Source organism: Euprymna scolopes, chromosome 10 (genome assembly GCF_053919585.1).
Source record: "Euprymna scolopes isolate OS-2025 chromosome 10, ASM5391958v1, whole genome shotgun sequence".
NCBI classification, from domain to species: domain Eukaryota; kingdom Metazoa; phylum Mollusca; class Cephalopoda; order Sepiida; family Sepiolidae; genus Euprymna; species Euprymna scolopes.
This window is the reverse complement of record NC_136491.1, coordinates 18208720-18223839: the sequence shown is the minus strand read 5'-3', so window position 1 is coordinate 18223839 and position 15120 is coordinate 18208720. Positions and strand designations below refer to the sequence as shown.

The 15120-nt window shown below is 34.0% G+C and overlaps 1 protein-coding gene across 7 annotated transcripts in view; it reads left to right on the top strand.

Moving 5' to 3' along the window:
- Positions 1-15120, top strand: part of LOC145285823 (E3 ubiquitin-protein ligase UBR4-like) — a 350597-nt gene that overhangs the window by 107863 nt on the left and 227614 nt on the right. For all 7 annotated transcript variants that reach the window (XM_080134243.1, XM_080134245.1, XM_080134244.1 and 4 more), the window contains 7 exons: positions 4031-4137; positions 6009-6098; positions 7179-7300; positions 10189-10268; positions 11429-11620; positions 12291-12354; positions 14365-14447. In XM_080134243.1, the coding sequence (XP_079990369.1) occupies positions 4031-4137; positions 6009-6098; positions 7179-7300; positions 10189-10268; positions 11429-11620; positions 12291-12354; positions 14365-14447 (738 nt within the window). The remainder of the gene's footprint in view (positions 1-4030; positions 4138-6008; positions 6099-7178; positions 7301-10188; positions 10269-11428; positions 11621-12290; positions 12355-14364; positions 14448-15120) is intronic.

The window sequence follows — 15120 nt, the reverse complement described above, 5'->3', positions numbered from 1 at the left end:
AGTTACTATCTTTAAGAGTATATTGGAGAAAATTGACCACATCCTGTCTGTTCATCCCTCGGCTAACATTCACATTTGCGGTGACTTCAATGTCAATAATGTGGAATGGCTGACCCACTCAAATAAAACTGATGATGAGGGGAGGTTCTATCATGATTTTGTCATTGCGTATGACCTCACTCAGATTGTTCACAAGCCCACCAGTGTGCCTGATACTACCGGTCAGTACGCAAACCTTCTAGACTTTTTTCTCATCACTTCCCCTGAGCTATGCTCATGTTCCGTTCTATCTCCTCTGGGATCCTCCGACCACTCTGTTGTAGCAGTTAAGATAAAAATGAAATATAATAAGTCTACAGACGTACCTCTCCACTCTACTGGATACCGATACTCTATGGCTGACTGGGATAGCTTCCGTATATTCATATCTGATCTACCTCTCTATTCCATGTTTAAAAAGGATGTGTCATCTATAGTATCAGACCTGACCGAATACTTACTTGTAGGCATAGACCAATTCATACCATCCAAAAAATTCCAACAAAAACCTAACAGCCAACCATGTGCTGCTGCCATCGCGCACAGAAATCACTTTTTCCATAGCTACCAATGTAATAGATGCATTGAGACTAAAGCTGCTTTCAGAAGGACCGCCAGCAACCACTGTAAAAGAGTAATGAAAAATGCAAGAGAGCTATATGCTCAATTCGTTAAATCTAAAGTAGCTGAGCAGCAGCTTGGTTCCTACCAGTTCTGGCAAATAGCAAATAGAATCCTGAACCGAAGCGTGCGTTCTATCCCAACCATTATCAATGTACCAGAGCTCATCTCGTCAGCATCCGACAAGGCCAAACTATTTGCCAAGAACTTTGCAGCTAATTCTACCCTATGCGACGAAGGCCATCAACTCCCCGTATTTTCTCCTATAACACACAACATGCTAGGTAACATACAAATATCTGTGCATGAGGTCGCCAAGCTAATCAAGAACCTTGATTCCAGTAAAGCAACTGGTCCTGACGGTATTCCAATTAGTGTTAAAAAGCTCCAACCAGAACTTATCCCCCATACTTACAAAACTGTTTAAGTGTTGCCTTAAGAAGAAATGCTTTCCAACAACCTGGAAAACCTGATTAGTATACCCTGTATTTAAGAATTCAGGTTATAAGTCATCTCCCTCGCAATACAGACCAGTAAGTCTCCTGTGTGTCATGAGTAAGTTGCTGGAATCCATATTAAATAGAGAAGTAGTCAACCACCTCAGCAGAAATAACCTTCTTAGTGACTCGCAATATGGTGTCCGTTCTGCTAGATCTACAGCAGATGTGCTAACGGTTATATCTCATAGGATTAGCAAATCTCTCAACAAAAGCTTCATTTTTAGAGCAATTGCTCTTGACATATCAAAGGCCTTCAATAAGGTATGGCATAAAGGCCTACTTCACAAGATCTCCAGCTACAGTATAACTGGAAATATTTTCTCAATCATTAAATCTTTTCTCTCTGATAGGCTCATAAGAGTAGTGGTTGATGGGCAGAAATCAGAGGCCTACAGTATTAATGCTGGAGTCCCTCAGGGGTCCATACTGGGCCCAACTCTCTTCCTGATCTATATCAATGATCTCCCAAAACACATACTAAAATCATTTGTTGACATCTATGCTGTTGACATGACTATCTATGGCAACACATCAAAGGCCGTAAATGACAATGTTCTGATTCTCTCTTCAAATCTTGAGCATGTGGTACAGTGGGAAAAGAAGTGGCTGGTTACCTTTTAATGCATCTAAGACCAAGCTCCTATCATTACATCATAAACGCTCTGATCCCCATCTGGCATCAATTGAAATGGATGACTCCCGTCTAGGGGAGGCCCCATGTTTTGATAAGCTTCTGGGTTTGACCTTTACTCCTGATCTGAAATGGAACACATACATCAAGTCTGTGGCCAAGGTTGCTAGGAAAATGGTGGGATCCTTCTACCGCTCCAGAAGATACCTCACTGCTGATGCAATTCTCTATCTATACAGTATCGGCCATAATATAAGGAACGGAAAAAAAATTTACAATTATTCATGTATATTTAAAAAATTAGTGCATGGATTTTTCTGAAATACTCAAAATAAACAAATAGAACCAATGTGTATAAACTAGTACCAAAAAAAAAAAATTACGATTCAATATTGAGAAATATTTTAGTTTTAACTTATATCTGTGGATTTATTATACTGTATAAAAGCCAAGTACGTCCAAGGATGGAGTACTGCTGCCACATCTGGGCAGGAGCTGCTAAAAAAGCCTATCCTGCCTTGACAGAGTACAAAATAGACTTCGTGGCTTGGTGGGGGATGCCCGTTTTTCTTCCCTGCAACCTCTCTTCCATAGAAGAGATGTTGCGAGCCTGTCTCTGGTTTATTGTTATTTCCATGGCAAGTGCTCGTGTGAGCTCCATTCTCTGCCCCCCCCCCTTCCCAATCTTTTACGAAAAACACCCAACTAGCTGAAACCACTGTCAATAATTTTCCCCACTCTTTATCCGTGCCTAAATCAAAACATAGATTCCATGAACAAAGCTTCTTTCTCTTTCCTGTGGAACTCTCTGCTGCTTGCCTGTTTCCCTCCCGACTTCAACTTGGATGTCTTCAAGTCCAACACAAATTCCTGATGAACCGCCCCCTTAAGTAATGACACTTCATCAAATCTCTAATACAACTAGTACTACAATACTATCCCATTGATTACTGTACACACAATAACCCTTATCCCCGAGGTGCTTCTGGGCCTTGATAAGTGGTGACCTCCATGTAAAAAAAAAAAAAAATTTATTGAGTAGAAAAACTGCTATTGTGTTAAAGTTTATCCTTATGGGCTAAAATGTCAGTCACCATTTAAAGGTGGCCAGCATTTTAGCCTTTGAGTTATGTCCCTTGTGTTTGAAATTTTACCATCGATGTTAAAAGAATTACGAAAAATGCAATTTCTCATGTTTTTCGTAAAAACTACTTTAAACTATAAATAACTTTCTACTTAATGAATTTTCGTAATATTTGGATATATTACTGTTTTTGACCTGGCAATTAAGTATGTTATATTATTTTTGCTTAAAAGGACATATTTAAAAAAGCCATCTGTCAACTTTATCTGAACAAGCACTATATTTTGTGCACAGAATTGACTTGTCTGTAGCAAAAGCAACAGTAAAGTTGGTTGTTCAAAATTGTGAGGAGTGTCAGTCTGTAGACCAAGCTCTGGAACGCTGGCAAAAGGAAGGACTGTGTGCATGAAACATGGAATTGGTATGGACATCATGCGCTTGAACACTTTTTTGACTCAACCATTTTTTGACACTGATCGATTGCAGGTCCACATTATTTTCAATCTAGCAACTGCTGATCCGTCAAATCACTATGCATTTGATCCAGGAGTTGGAGTTGGTCTTTTTTCAAACATTATCTGTGAATCAAATAGATTTGGGGAAATAGAAAATTATCGATTTCTCAACTTTAAAAAATATTTGAAACCTAAATAACCAAATTATATTTGCATGGTTTGAGAAATAAATTTTAAAATAATTTTTGAATTCTTTTTTTATATCACAACTTTATAAAGTAACAATAAAAACTTCATTTGATCCAGTGTGACTCTTAATTTGTAAATAGAAGCACTTCTTGTCTTCAGGCTAGAGTCAAAGTGTAGTGTATCTTCTGTCATTGGTCAGTAAAGGAGAAGTTCTTCTAGACTGGAGCAATTTTTATTTTTGTCCCACTTTGTAGTCCTTTTTTTCTTCAGTTGAATTATCTCTGCATTAAAAACTGACCTAGTGGGGGAAGGAAGTAATCATTGACACTTTTCATGTGCAAAATAAATTGTATTTTCTGTTTTTAAATGATATTTTTCTTGTTTCTTAACACAATCAACTGTTGATAAATATAGGCTTCACTATTAAAATATTTTTTCATTTAAGACATTATTAATTTAATTTTATCCGCAAAGAAAATTTATACATGCTCTCAATTTTTTAATTTTTTAGTGGACTTGATGAAAAAATCTTTATGGATTGTCTGAAATTCATGGATAACCATCTCGAGAAAACAGCTGGAAAGAAAGCATTTGATAAATTCTATTCAGAAACTGGAGGTAAGTTATTGACATTTTCAAGTAAAGAAGTAAAATTTTTTTTTTCCTATATTAAAATAAACCATATTTGATGTTAATGGAAACCATATTTAATGTTTTAGGATATATATATATATATATATATATATATATATATATATATATATATATACACACACACACACAGAGTTTTTCTGATCCTCCAAAGTGTTTTTGATGTAGAAATGTTACACCTAAGGATGATAAGATGGCTACGACTGCACCTGCAGAACATAATATTCACCTATAGGTTCCGTGTCAAAGGTATTGAAGTGGTGGCAGTTGCTAGTCTGTATAAGAAGGGAGATGCTGTTTGAGTGAAGAATCCACAAGGAAGATGTACGACACAGTTCAGCAGGAGTACAATGACAAAAATCAGTTTCACTTAATGGAACATCACGCCAAGTAAAAAAAATTTGTGTCCAGTGTGCTGAAATGATTGCTCCATCCATGACAACATTACCTCCTCAAATGATGGCGTCCTGCTGCAATATGAATGACCACATAAAGAAAGCTTCTCAAAGAGTGATGCACCCAAAGATCTAGAGCAGGAGGATTTCTGTGATGAGACAGATGAAAGTGCCGCTGAGGTAGTTCTTGAACCTGTACTGTTAGCAGTCCAAAGCAGGGTGGCCAACATTTTCATTTGTGTGATCTAGAGATTAAGGAGAAGTGCTCAAGAATGGTGTGGCAATGTCTTAGTCAGGCCTACTTACAGCAAAAATTTGTTTGTCTGAGGACTATAAAAAGCCGACATCAGAGTTGTTAAGTGAGTAACTGCCGAGGTTGCTCTGGTACATTTTGACGGAGTTCGGGATTGTGTCATGTTGTTCAGACTGAGTTGTTAAGAACTTTTTGGATCGTGTAGACAGAATTGTTTTGGAACCATACTGGGTCTAGTGGACGAACTGTGCAGGACCGTGCCAGGTCTAGTGGATGAACTGTGCGGGACCGTGCCAGGTCATATTGACACTATTTTCCGTGTTGAGTCGTGTAGATGGAAATGTTTGGTTTACGTTTATTGTCCAGTTGACTTAGCAAGTGTTGCAGTTGTACTGCCGTGTGTGATAATTTTTTTTATCTTTCTTTCCTTCGTGAAGCCACGATAGGCATTCAAAGGATGCCTAATGCTAAATTTGGTACAATCAAGATGAATAGTTTTGGAACGTATAAATGTCTATATTACTTTTCATATTAATAGTACTAGTTATTATACTCTGAGCAAATCATGTGCAGAAATCTTAAAAATCTACCACTGTCGGATGAGAAACTTAGGAAAAGGAAATTTACTACAACATACAAACCTAAGTCTGGGTTAAACAAGGTAAATATAGCTTCAAACTTTGGACATCTCCAATGTCCAAATACATCATTCAATCACATGCTATTTTGTTGCTTAGTGAGTCACTTTGGGAGCGATGACGTGTTTCTGATCAAAACAAGACCAAGCTGACGGATGATCTGATTTTGAAAAATTCCAAAATGAGTGAAGGAACCCAGCAGACCATTGAAGACTAACCTTGAAAGTAAAGAAATGTGACTACTACTATGACACTCAGCACCAACTAAAAGATGCTTCATGTCAAATTTAGTGCAATTATATCAGGATTGGAGCTTATAAGTGACCAACAGTTAAAAAAAAAAAAAAATGCTTAATGATATAAAAAAATGTTTTAATTGTATGTTAATGTACCATTAATTTGATGTTGATTGCTGTGAAACTAATCTTATTTTTGTCTGAATGATATTGCTTTTTTTTTTATTATTATTTTATTTATTTTTTTTATTGAAGTAAAAAGTGAATATATAATTGATATATGATTTTTTTTTTTTTTTTTTTTTTCAAATTTTAGATTTATGCGCCCTGCTTTTAGCTGCTGCCAACTTATCGCCTCAATTTGCTACGAAAATACTGAAATTTTTTAATAAGCTTTTCATGCTTGGTATGTATAATGGAAATTTTTTTTTTTTTTTCTAGATACAAATTGAATATTATGTATTTTGTATTGGAATCCTTTGAGATGAGTAATTTGTGCATCATTTGTTTATTTATCGCCTGAAGAAGGCCAGAGGATGAGTTGGCTGAAACGTGGTGAAACAACTATAAGGATAACAGTCTGCAAATAAATAAATGAATGCACAAATTGAATACTTTGCCTTGTTGAAATTAAAGTAACTATTTTCTGTGTGACTAAACATTTATCAATTTTTACCATAAATTTGTTATAATTATTCATATTCCTTATATTATTGAAAATAATCTGTAGAAACAAAACCCCCAATCAAGATTTACTGATTCTATGCAATTCTAGCTAGTCGATCTATAAGAATTGGTTCTTATCAGAGGATGTTAAGCCCAACTCGTATATATTATTTGCAAGTAACAAAACTGTTGCATGAAAAGAAAAAAAAACAAAAACGGAACTTTTTTTTTTTTTTTTTTTTGAATAACAAGGAGAATGGAGAACTTTCCTTTTGGCAGCATCGTAACTTTAATTTCCCTTGTTTTGTCCTTTACTCTTCCATATTTCATGAGCAATGTTTCTGACAAAGAGGGAAGAATTGCTGTTTTCTGGGTCAGAATCTATTTCATCTAATACATATTCTTTGTTAATTTTTGACCTTGGAGTATTTTTTATGTTTCTTACATCAAGCGGTTTCATGCCTTGTCTGGAGCGATTTCAATATCAATAAAAAAATACTGTTCTAATTAAATATCACAACGGTGAAAGTATTTCATCAAATATATTCTTGTTAAACATCACTCCATTGATAAATGTTATGAGATCTTATGAAACTGTTGATTAAAATAAATTTATTTTTATTAACTAATTTTTAACATAGGAGATAAAATAACTTACTAATAATACTAGTAATAACTTGCTTGTTGAAAATGCTTCACTTATATTGTACATTACAATAATATAAACTATTTAAAGACTAAATTATGCTTTTTTTTAATTTTATTTTTTTGTGAAGTGTTTCATGTGTTTCACGATTTACTTTTGTTCTTTTCTCTAAAGCTGATAAAAATCCAAATGATAAAGAGTATGAATCTCTTTGTTCCAATCTGTCAAAGCTGAGCAATGTGAATTCATCAGAATTGCAATCATGGTTGTGGAAAATTACCATGTCAGCAAGTCAGGTAATGTTTATTTTTTTATTTGCATTTTTGAGATTCACTAAACGAAGAGAAGACTTTTTTTTAAATAAAACAATAACATTGGTGTCCTTTCAGTTGCATGTAGTTTTTTCACATTGTACAGGTTTTACTGTTTATGCCAGTTAATACAACAGCCCAAACTGCTGGCTGCTATTGATGTGGGGGAAGCAATCATAGCATGTTAGTGTGATACAGCATATTACCCGACTGACAGCCTATCTATCCCAAATGTTGTGGTGTAACTTTGTTCTCCATTGTCTTATCTTCTTATGGCCGTATCATCATTTTTTCACGCTGGTGGCTGTTGAGGGAGTGCATGGGTTCACAAGTAGAAAAATAAAACAAAACATAGAAACAAAACAATAAAAACTCCAATGCTTCACAAATATATTGGTTAGAATATGGGTATGTGTGTCCATCAAGCCTCTACATGCTATGGCCTATATCTACATCCTGTCGAGGCTGGGTTTTTCTGTTGTCAGTTCATCTTGATCTCGTAAAGATTTCACGACCTGGTCAAAGCCACAATCCATTTTTAATGGCGTCCAAACTCTAACTGCTCCTGTCAAATGTACTGTTATAAAGTCGCAACTCATGACTGTCATGAAAACTCACTGACTGTTTAGTCCAGCTTTGTTTCTATTATCGCTTACTCATAGCCACTCTTCAGTCCTTGTAAAAACTAAATATATTGCTATTCATTGTTCGGTCACACCCAAAACGACAATCTCATATCAAGTTTTGTCTATCTTCCTACTTATTGTCTGATGCTTCATATATGTGTTGGTCGGACTCTGGGTGTGCATCACTATCTACCTTCTATACGCTAAAGCCCACATTTATGTCTTGTTGCAACTGAGTTCATTTGTTGCCATAAGTTCATCCTGATTTCCAAAAGCTTTCCCCAATCTGGTCCAAGCCAAGATCTTTCTTTTGCTTCCAATTCACAATGAGTCAAGTGTCCAACTCTGTTGTCCCTCAATCATTTCTGTTGTCATTCCTACTCATAGCCACTGCCCAAGGTGTCTGCAAGCTAAATCTAAATTTATCTTAGGTTCATTGTTACCATCACCCTGACCAACCATCCCATGTCAATTTTTTTTGTCTACCTTATTGAAACCCTACTCTATTTCTTTTGTTACCCAATAACCAAAATGGCTTCAAACTGAATCTAAGTATATCTCGGGTCCATTGTTTTGTCACACCCTAACCAACCATCTCCTGTCAAGTTTTTTTTGTCTATCTTCCTACTTATTATCTACTAAGAGACTCTTTTCTCTATTTCTTTTGTTACCCGATGACCTGCTTCTTTTTCTCTCCTCAATCTCTCACTTCCTAGCACATAGCTGGTTAATCATTGCTGATGTTTTTTTATCTAATATTTTTAAGACTAACTTCTGCCCATCAGCATAAACAAACAGTTGCTACCTTTTCACCTAACTTAATGCCTGTCAGAATTTCAACATTACATGATTTAATAACATTAATTAAATGTTTTTTTTAATCTTTAACTTAAAGGAAGATCTAAAAAGAATTAGTTTGAAAACTGTTTTTTCTCTAACCAGTATATTATAGAAAACTATCTGTAAAAAGTAAATTTTTTTTTTTTTTTTTAATTTTTTTATTTATTTTTTTAGACTTGAAAAGAAAAATTATGTGCACTTGTTTTTTATTTTATTAGTGCACCAGTTTAATTTTTTAAATCATAAATATCCATAAAAATAAACTAAAAATTCTAATTTAAATTTTTGAGATGTTAAATTATATTAAAATTTCAATGTATATATTGAAAAAATTAATTGCATTTAAAATAAAGTTATCACAACTGTAAGATGATTTTGCTGGTCTGTCAACATTACTTTGTCGGTCAAATCCAGCTGTCCCTTGCCATGGATGTAAAAAAAAACAAACATTACTGAATGATAGTAGCTTTGAAGAATACATAAGAATTGAAATGAATGGCTCTCGTCTTAGGGAAGCTTCATGTCTTGACAGTCTTTTAGGACTGACCTTCACTCCTGATCAAATCTGTTGCCAAGATTGCTGGAAAAATAGTTGGATGACCGTACCATTCTTATAGGTATCTCATTGCATATGCAGTCCTCTATCTGTATAAGAGCCAGATACATCTTAAAATGGAGTACTGTTACCACATCTGGGCAGGATCTGCTTGGTGCACCCTATCCAGCCTTGATAGTTCAAAACTGGTTTTAAAACCTAGTAGATGATGCCCTTTTCTCTTTTGTGCAACCTCTTTTCCACAGAAGAGACGTTGCGAGCCTGTCTCTGCTCTATCATTATTTTCATGGCAAGTGCTTGATTGAACTCCAATCTATCGTTCTCTCTTGCTAAACTTTCACAAAAAACACTCGAATAGTTGCAGCCACTATATACAATTTCCTCCACTCTCTAACTCTGCCTAATTCTAAACACAGATTCCATGAAGAAAGCTTCTTTCTCAGAACTGCCCACCACCTGTGGAACACATTTCTGTTGGTCTGCTTTCCAGTTGAATATAACATGGTAGCCTTCAAATCCAATATAAACAAGTTCTTGTTGAGCCATCGCCATAATCAAATTCTACCCAATTTACGCATTACCAGCTTAGATTCATTAACCCTTGTCTTCAAGTGGCCTTTGGGACTTGATAAGTGGTGACTCTCAAGTAGAATATATATATATATCTTAGTTTCTTGCACTTATTAAAGATTCCAAAGTATTTCAGCTTGCTTTAAATAATCTGAGGAACTACCTACTCTGACATGTTGGGAAAAGAAAGTGTATTTATAAAATTTGAATTATATAATGTGATTGCATAAATATGTATCTGAAAATTTATTGCTTTTCAAATTTTTTCTTGCTCTATTTAGGATGCAGTTGATGAGACTATTTTGCAAGAAAATCGCATGTTACTCCACAGCTTAACTGGGTATTTTGTCAAAGAAAAAAGGTATTTAAATTTATTTCTATTTGTCACATTCATTTATAAATGTGTGTGTGTTGATAAGTGTTATACAAGACTAGTGCAAAAACAAATGCATGTATCAGGGGAGATTTTCTTAAGACAACTTTAAAAGAAATCAAGTAATTAACACATTTAATTAAATGATACATATAATCACTTTTGAGTTGTAGAAAAGCGCTGAAAAAGACGAGACTTCCTGTGACCCGTTGGTTCCATACTTGCAATATATAATATTAAATATATAATTTCTGAACTTTGAGATGGATTGATAATAGATTGTGATAACATAATAGATACTATTTTATTTTTCTCCCCTCTCACCCTATATGTCTTTGTAAACCCTCAAAACAGCGTCTTTGATTTTGTCGTTCACTTTTGATTTTATTGGATGTACAGCAAGGAAACAGAAAGGTTTAAAAAAAAGTTATCTTACAAGTCTATCTTAAAAATGTTTAATAATGAAGAATATTTTTTGGTATAATTCTGCTGTTAAATCAACCGGACACCTACTGAGATCAGACCAGAGTCGCTTGAAGATTGAAAGTTCAGTTCTCAGTGTGGACAACTGAAGTAAACAATTGCAAATTACATAGAACCTCTATCCGGTCATGGCTGATGGAACGAGAGCATGCTACCCCACTGAAGTAAAGAAAAGGTCCATTTGGAATTTCATTCAGATTCCTGAGTTTAAAAGAATCTTTCCCTAGTTCAACAAGATACACTTGAAGAAGGTCAGTGGTTACATCAACCAAAATATTGAAAACGTGACACTTAAGATGAGAACAGTAGTCGGATGAATCCAAATCCTACTATTTTTCAATCTGAAATTTGAGGGAAGGAAGTAGTGTAAAATCTGTTATGATGAAAGTATTCTCTCAGGCATTACCCCCTCCTTTGAGGGATAGTTTAGTATATGTTGATCATGATACTATCTTCCAAACTAACAAAAATATACTATCAAAACGAGCATATATTTACTAGTATGAATAACTGATGGCCAAAACAGAAAATGTTCACCGCTGTTGCTGTCAGTATAGATAACATATGGACACAATTTGTAATCAAGTTTGTTTTTGTTCAGTAAATTTTGTTAATTTCATTGGATGCTGTATTTTGATTATAAGTTGATCCTTTCTTCATTTCAGTCCTGTTAATGAGAAAGTGGCCCAGACTTTACTTCTGACATTAATTCCAATGGGTACAAAGATCTTAACTTCTCATAATGAAAATCAAGGTTTTTCTGATTTGGTTGTTGTAATGAGAGTACTAGCTGGAGCAGGACAAGGGAATGGACACAAGGCACTCTTCCAGGCAGCTACAGACTGGTTAGAAACATGGTAAGGCAATCAAAAGTAGATTTTTCAAGGTTTATAAAACATCGACCCCCCCCCCCTCCCAATCTTTGTCTTTTCCTCTGTCTTCACCTGTCTCCTCACTTGTTTGTCCAGAACAATCAATTTCTTTTAACAAAACAGGAGAAAATTATCATGCTCTTCTGTTTACACATGTGATTATTATTATTTTTAGTAATGAACAAATCCATAACCCGGGGTTACTTAGAAAAGTTGAATAACCCAAGAAACTCCTTGCCACCCCACAAGCTTGAACTATTAAATTATTTGCTAGTTCAAATTGAATAGATTTGTCAGGGACATCATTTTATAGAATAGATGCAATTTCTAATCACATGCACATGATGGCATTTGGATTGTTTATAGAAATGCTGTAGAATGTTTTGCTGATGCATATATGCATGGCTTGTTATATTTGTAAAATAATCTTTTCACTCAAGTATGATAAAAAAAAAGGTTAAAAAAAATTGTTGAATTTGTAAAAATTATCATTTTTTTATTTTTTTAAATGTTTCTTTGGTCTAAAAAAAAAATAACAAACATACTTATTTACAAAATGTTTTCTGATAGCCACATTCTTGATTATTAAATTTCTCAGTGATTTTAATATTACTATTAACTTAAAATAATTCTTTTTTATTTTTATTTTTTTAAGCTATTCTCACCTTTCTCAGAAAGATGTGATGGAGAAAATCAAAGAGAATGTTAAAGCAGGAAAGGTAAGTTAGAAAATAAAAACTAAAGATATTGTTGATACATGTTTATGAGGCATGAGCAATTGAAATGTTAGTACTCCTATAGTATTAGTCACAATTCAAAATTATACTAGAAAATCAAAAAAAAAGAAAATCACCTAACTTTATATAAGCAATAAACATTGGTCTTATCATATTTTCTCGATCCACCATTGATAAGAGGAATTTACCCATTCCCAGTTTTTAAAAAAAAAAGAAAAGGGACTTGGGTGCCATCAGCCAAAAGCAAAATTTTATAAAAAAAAAAAAAAAAATGCTGCATGCTGGACACAAACTTGATAAAATTTAAGTTTGTAATCATTGTGTTATTAACAAGACTATGATGATACGTTATGATGCTGCAGATTTATCTTTTAAAAACAAAAGAACGAAACAATCATTCGCGCACGTGTGGTTTACAGTGTTGAAAGCAAGGTTTTTATTTGACTCCTACCCCCTTCAAACAAAAGATTTTTACATGAAATGATTAATTTTTTTCTAATTTTTCGGTATTATGTGTTTGAGAGACCGCTCTTTCTAACGGTACCATGTTCGTGCCACTTCAATGCGGATGACAAAAGTTTTTAGCAGACATAAAATCACATATAAAAACACACAAACTCAAACACAGATATTTGCACTATATATAATAAACTAGCTGGGGCACCCGGCGTTGCCCGGATGTATAGATGTTTTATGATGAGGGTAATGAGCAATGGAGCCAGAAAAAAAAATGTTAAAATAAAAAAAAAATAACCAACCCCCTAAAAAAAAAATTGAAAATAGCGAGTACCAGCTCAAGTGCAAAAACAAAAAAGTGGCAAGCAGGCAGGCCTGTAACACGAAAGAGGAAAAGGTGAAAAAACTAACTGATTAACCTTTGCGCCCACCATGATAAACCATGCCGACGGTGTTCAAAATAAGGTCAGTCATTGCAAGATGTATGATGACATTGCAAAAATGTCAACAAAAAAGTGACGCCTCTGTGAAAAACAGTCCAGTTGACAGTCAGAGAATGAATGTTTTTGGCCAATTTTGGACATTTGTCGGCCGAGAGACTGGGCTTTCAAACAACACCAATTTTGTCAGTGTTGGTTGTGTGTGTCAGAAGTTTTTAGTGGACATAACGCACACACACAAACAGGCAGTTGAGATTTATATCATATAAGATTAATGGGCTAGACAAAGAAAGGGAAGAGGAAAATGGAATGATAAAAGTTGTAGGTGCACGTATGAAAGCGGTACAACCTTCTATATTTTTTTATTTTCGTCAATTTTTTTCTTTTTTCTTTTTCAGTAGATTATTATCGAATGCACACTAGTCTACCAGATTATCCAAATTTTTTTAAAGTCAATATTTAAATATTTGTAGTAAATTGATCACCCATTTTAGAATGCCTCAACGTTTTTAGGCCAAATTTCACAAATTTAGCCTTTTTTTTTTTTTTTTTTTTTTTTTTTTTTCTTTTTTTTAAAGCAGTTTAGCCTTATTTTGAGATTATTTTAAAAAGCAAAATGAAAAGAGTTTTAAACTGCTTAAAAAAGACTACATTCGTGAATTTTGGCCTAAAAACATTGTAAATGTGTGATTGATTTACTAGAACGTTGCATTAGAAACTGAGCACCTCCTACAAATATTTAAATATTGACTTGAAAAAATGTTTTTGATAATCTAGTAGTCTAGTATTCATTCGATTATAATCAGTTGAAAAAATTGAAAAAAAAACCCAGAGGTGGGTACCGCTTTTATCCATGTGCCAAGTTATGTTACACTTTTGCCAGATAGCACTGCTAGTAAATTATATATATAAGAATAAATGATGTATGAAGTTCCTTGAGCAGTTAAAACAAAGAAGTTACACTAAAACAATTGTTATTTTTATAGTTATTATCTGATAAAATGTCTTGAATGAAAGTAAAACTATTGCACACAGGTTATCATGTTATGAACAATTTTCATTTTTAGTGAATTTTATTTTATTTTTTCTTTTGAAGCATATGTCAATCATGGAATCAATGTGCTCTCTACTAGCTTATGTTGGTGACATTCTTAGTGCTCTGAAAAGGAACTCTGAAAGGTAATCTATATGATTTGGATTTTAACCTTATTCGCCTTCTCTATTTCACTCTCCTCTCTGTTTCGTTCTCCTCTCTGTTTCGTTCTCCTCTCTGTTTCGTTCTCCTCTCTGTTTCGTTCTCCTCTCTGTTTCGTTCTCCTCTCTGTTTCGTTCTCCTCTCTGTTTCGTTCTCCTCTCTGTTTCGTTCTCCTCTCTGTTTCGTTCTCCTCTCTGTTTCGTTCTCCTCTCTGTTTCGTTCTCCTCTTTGTTTCATTCTCCTCTCTGTTTCATTCTCCTCTCTGTTTCTGTTCTCTTTTTTTCACTTTGTTTTCTATTATATCATTTTTACTTCATCTGTTAAACTAACCACTTCACATTTGAATTGTAATTCGTAGGAAGTTTAATTCAGCGCATGAGGTTTCCACTCAGATACCTTTCACAATCTTCTGACTTATTGAAATCAATCGCTTTAATACTCATTATTTTTTTTCAGGTTATTTCTTTTCAATATCTGCAGATGTCTTTCTGCACAATTTTGAAACCTTCTTTGATATATTTTTTTGGTACTTGTACAGTTTAATCAAGACATTAAAAAATGAAAATATCGAAAAAGGTTATATTGCACGTATCTGTTATGGAATGAAGTTCTCTGAAAATAAATTGCACTTAATTTTCTCAAGTATTTTTTTTTTTT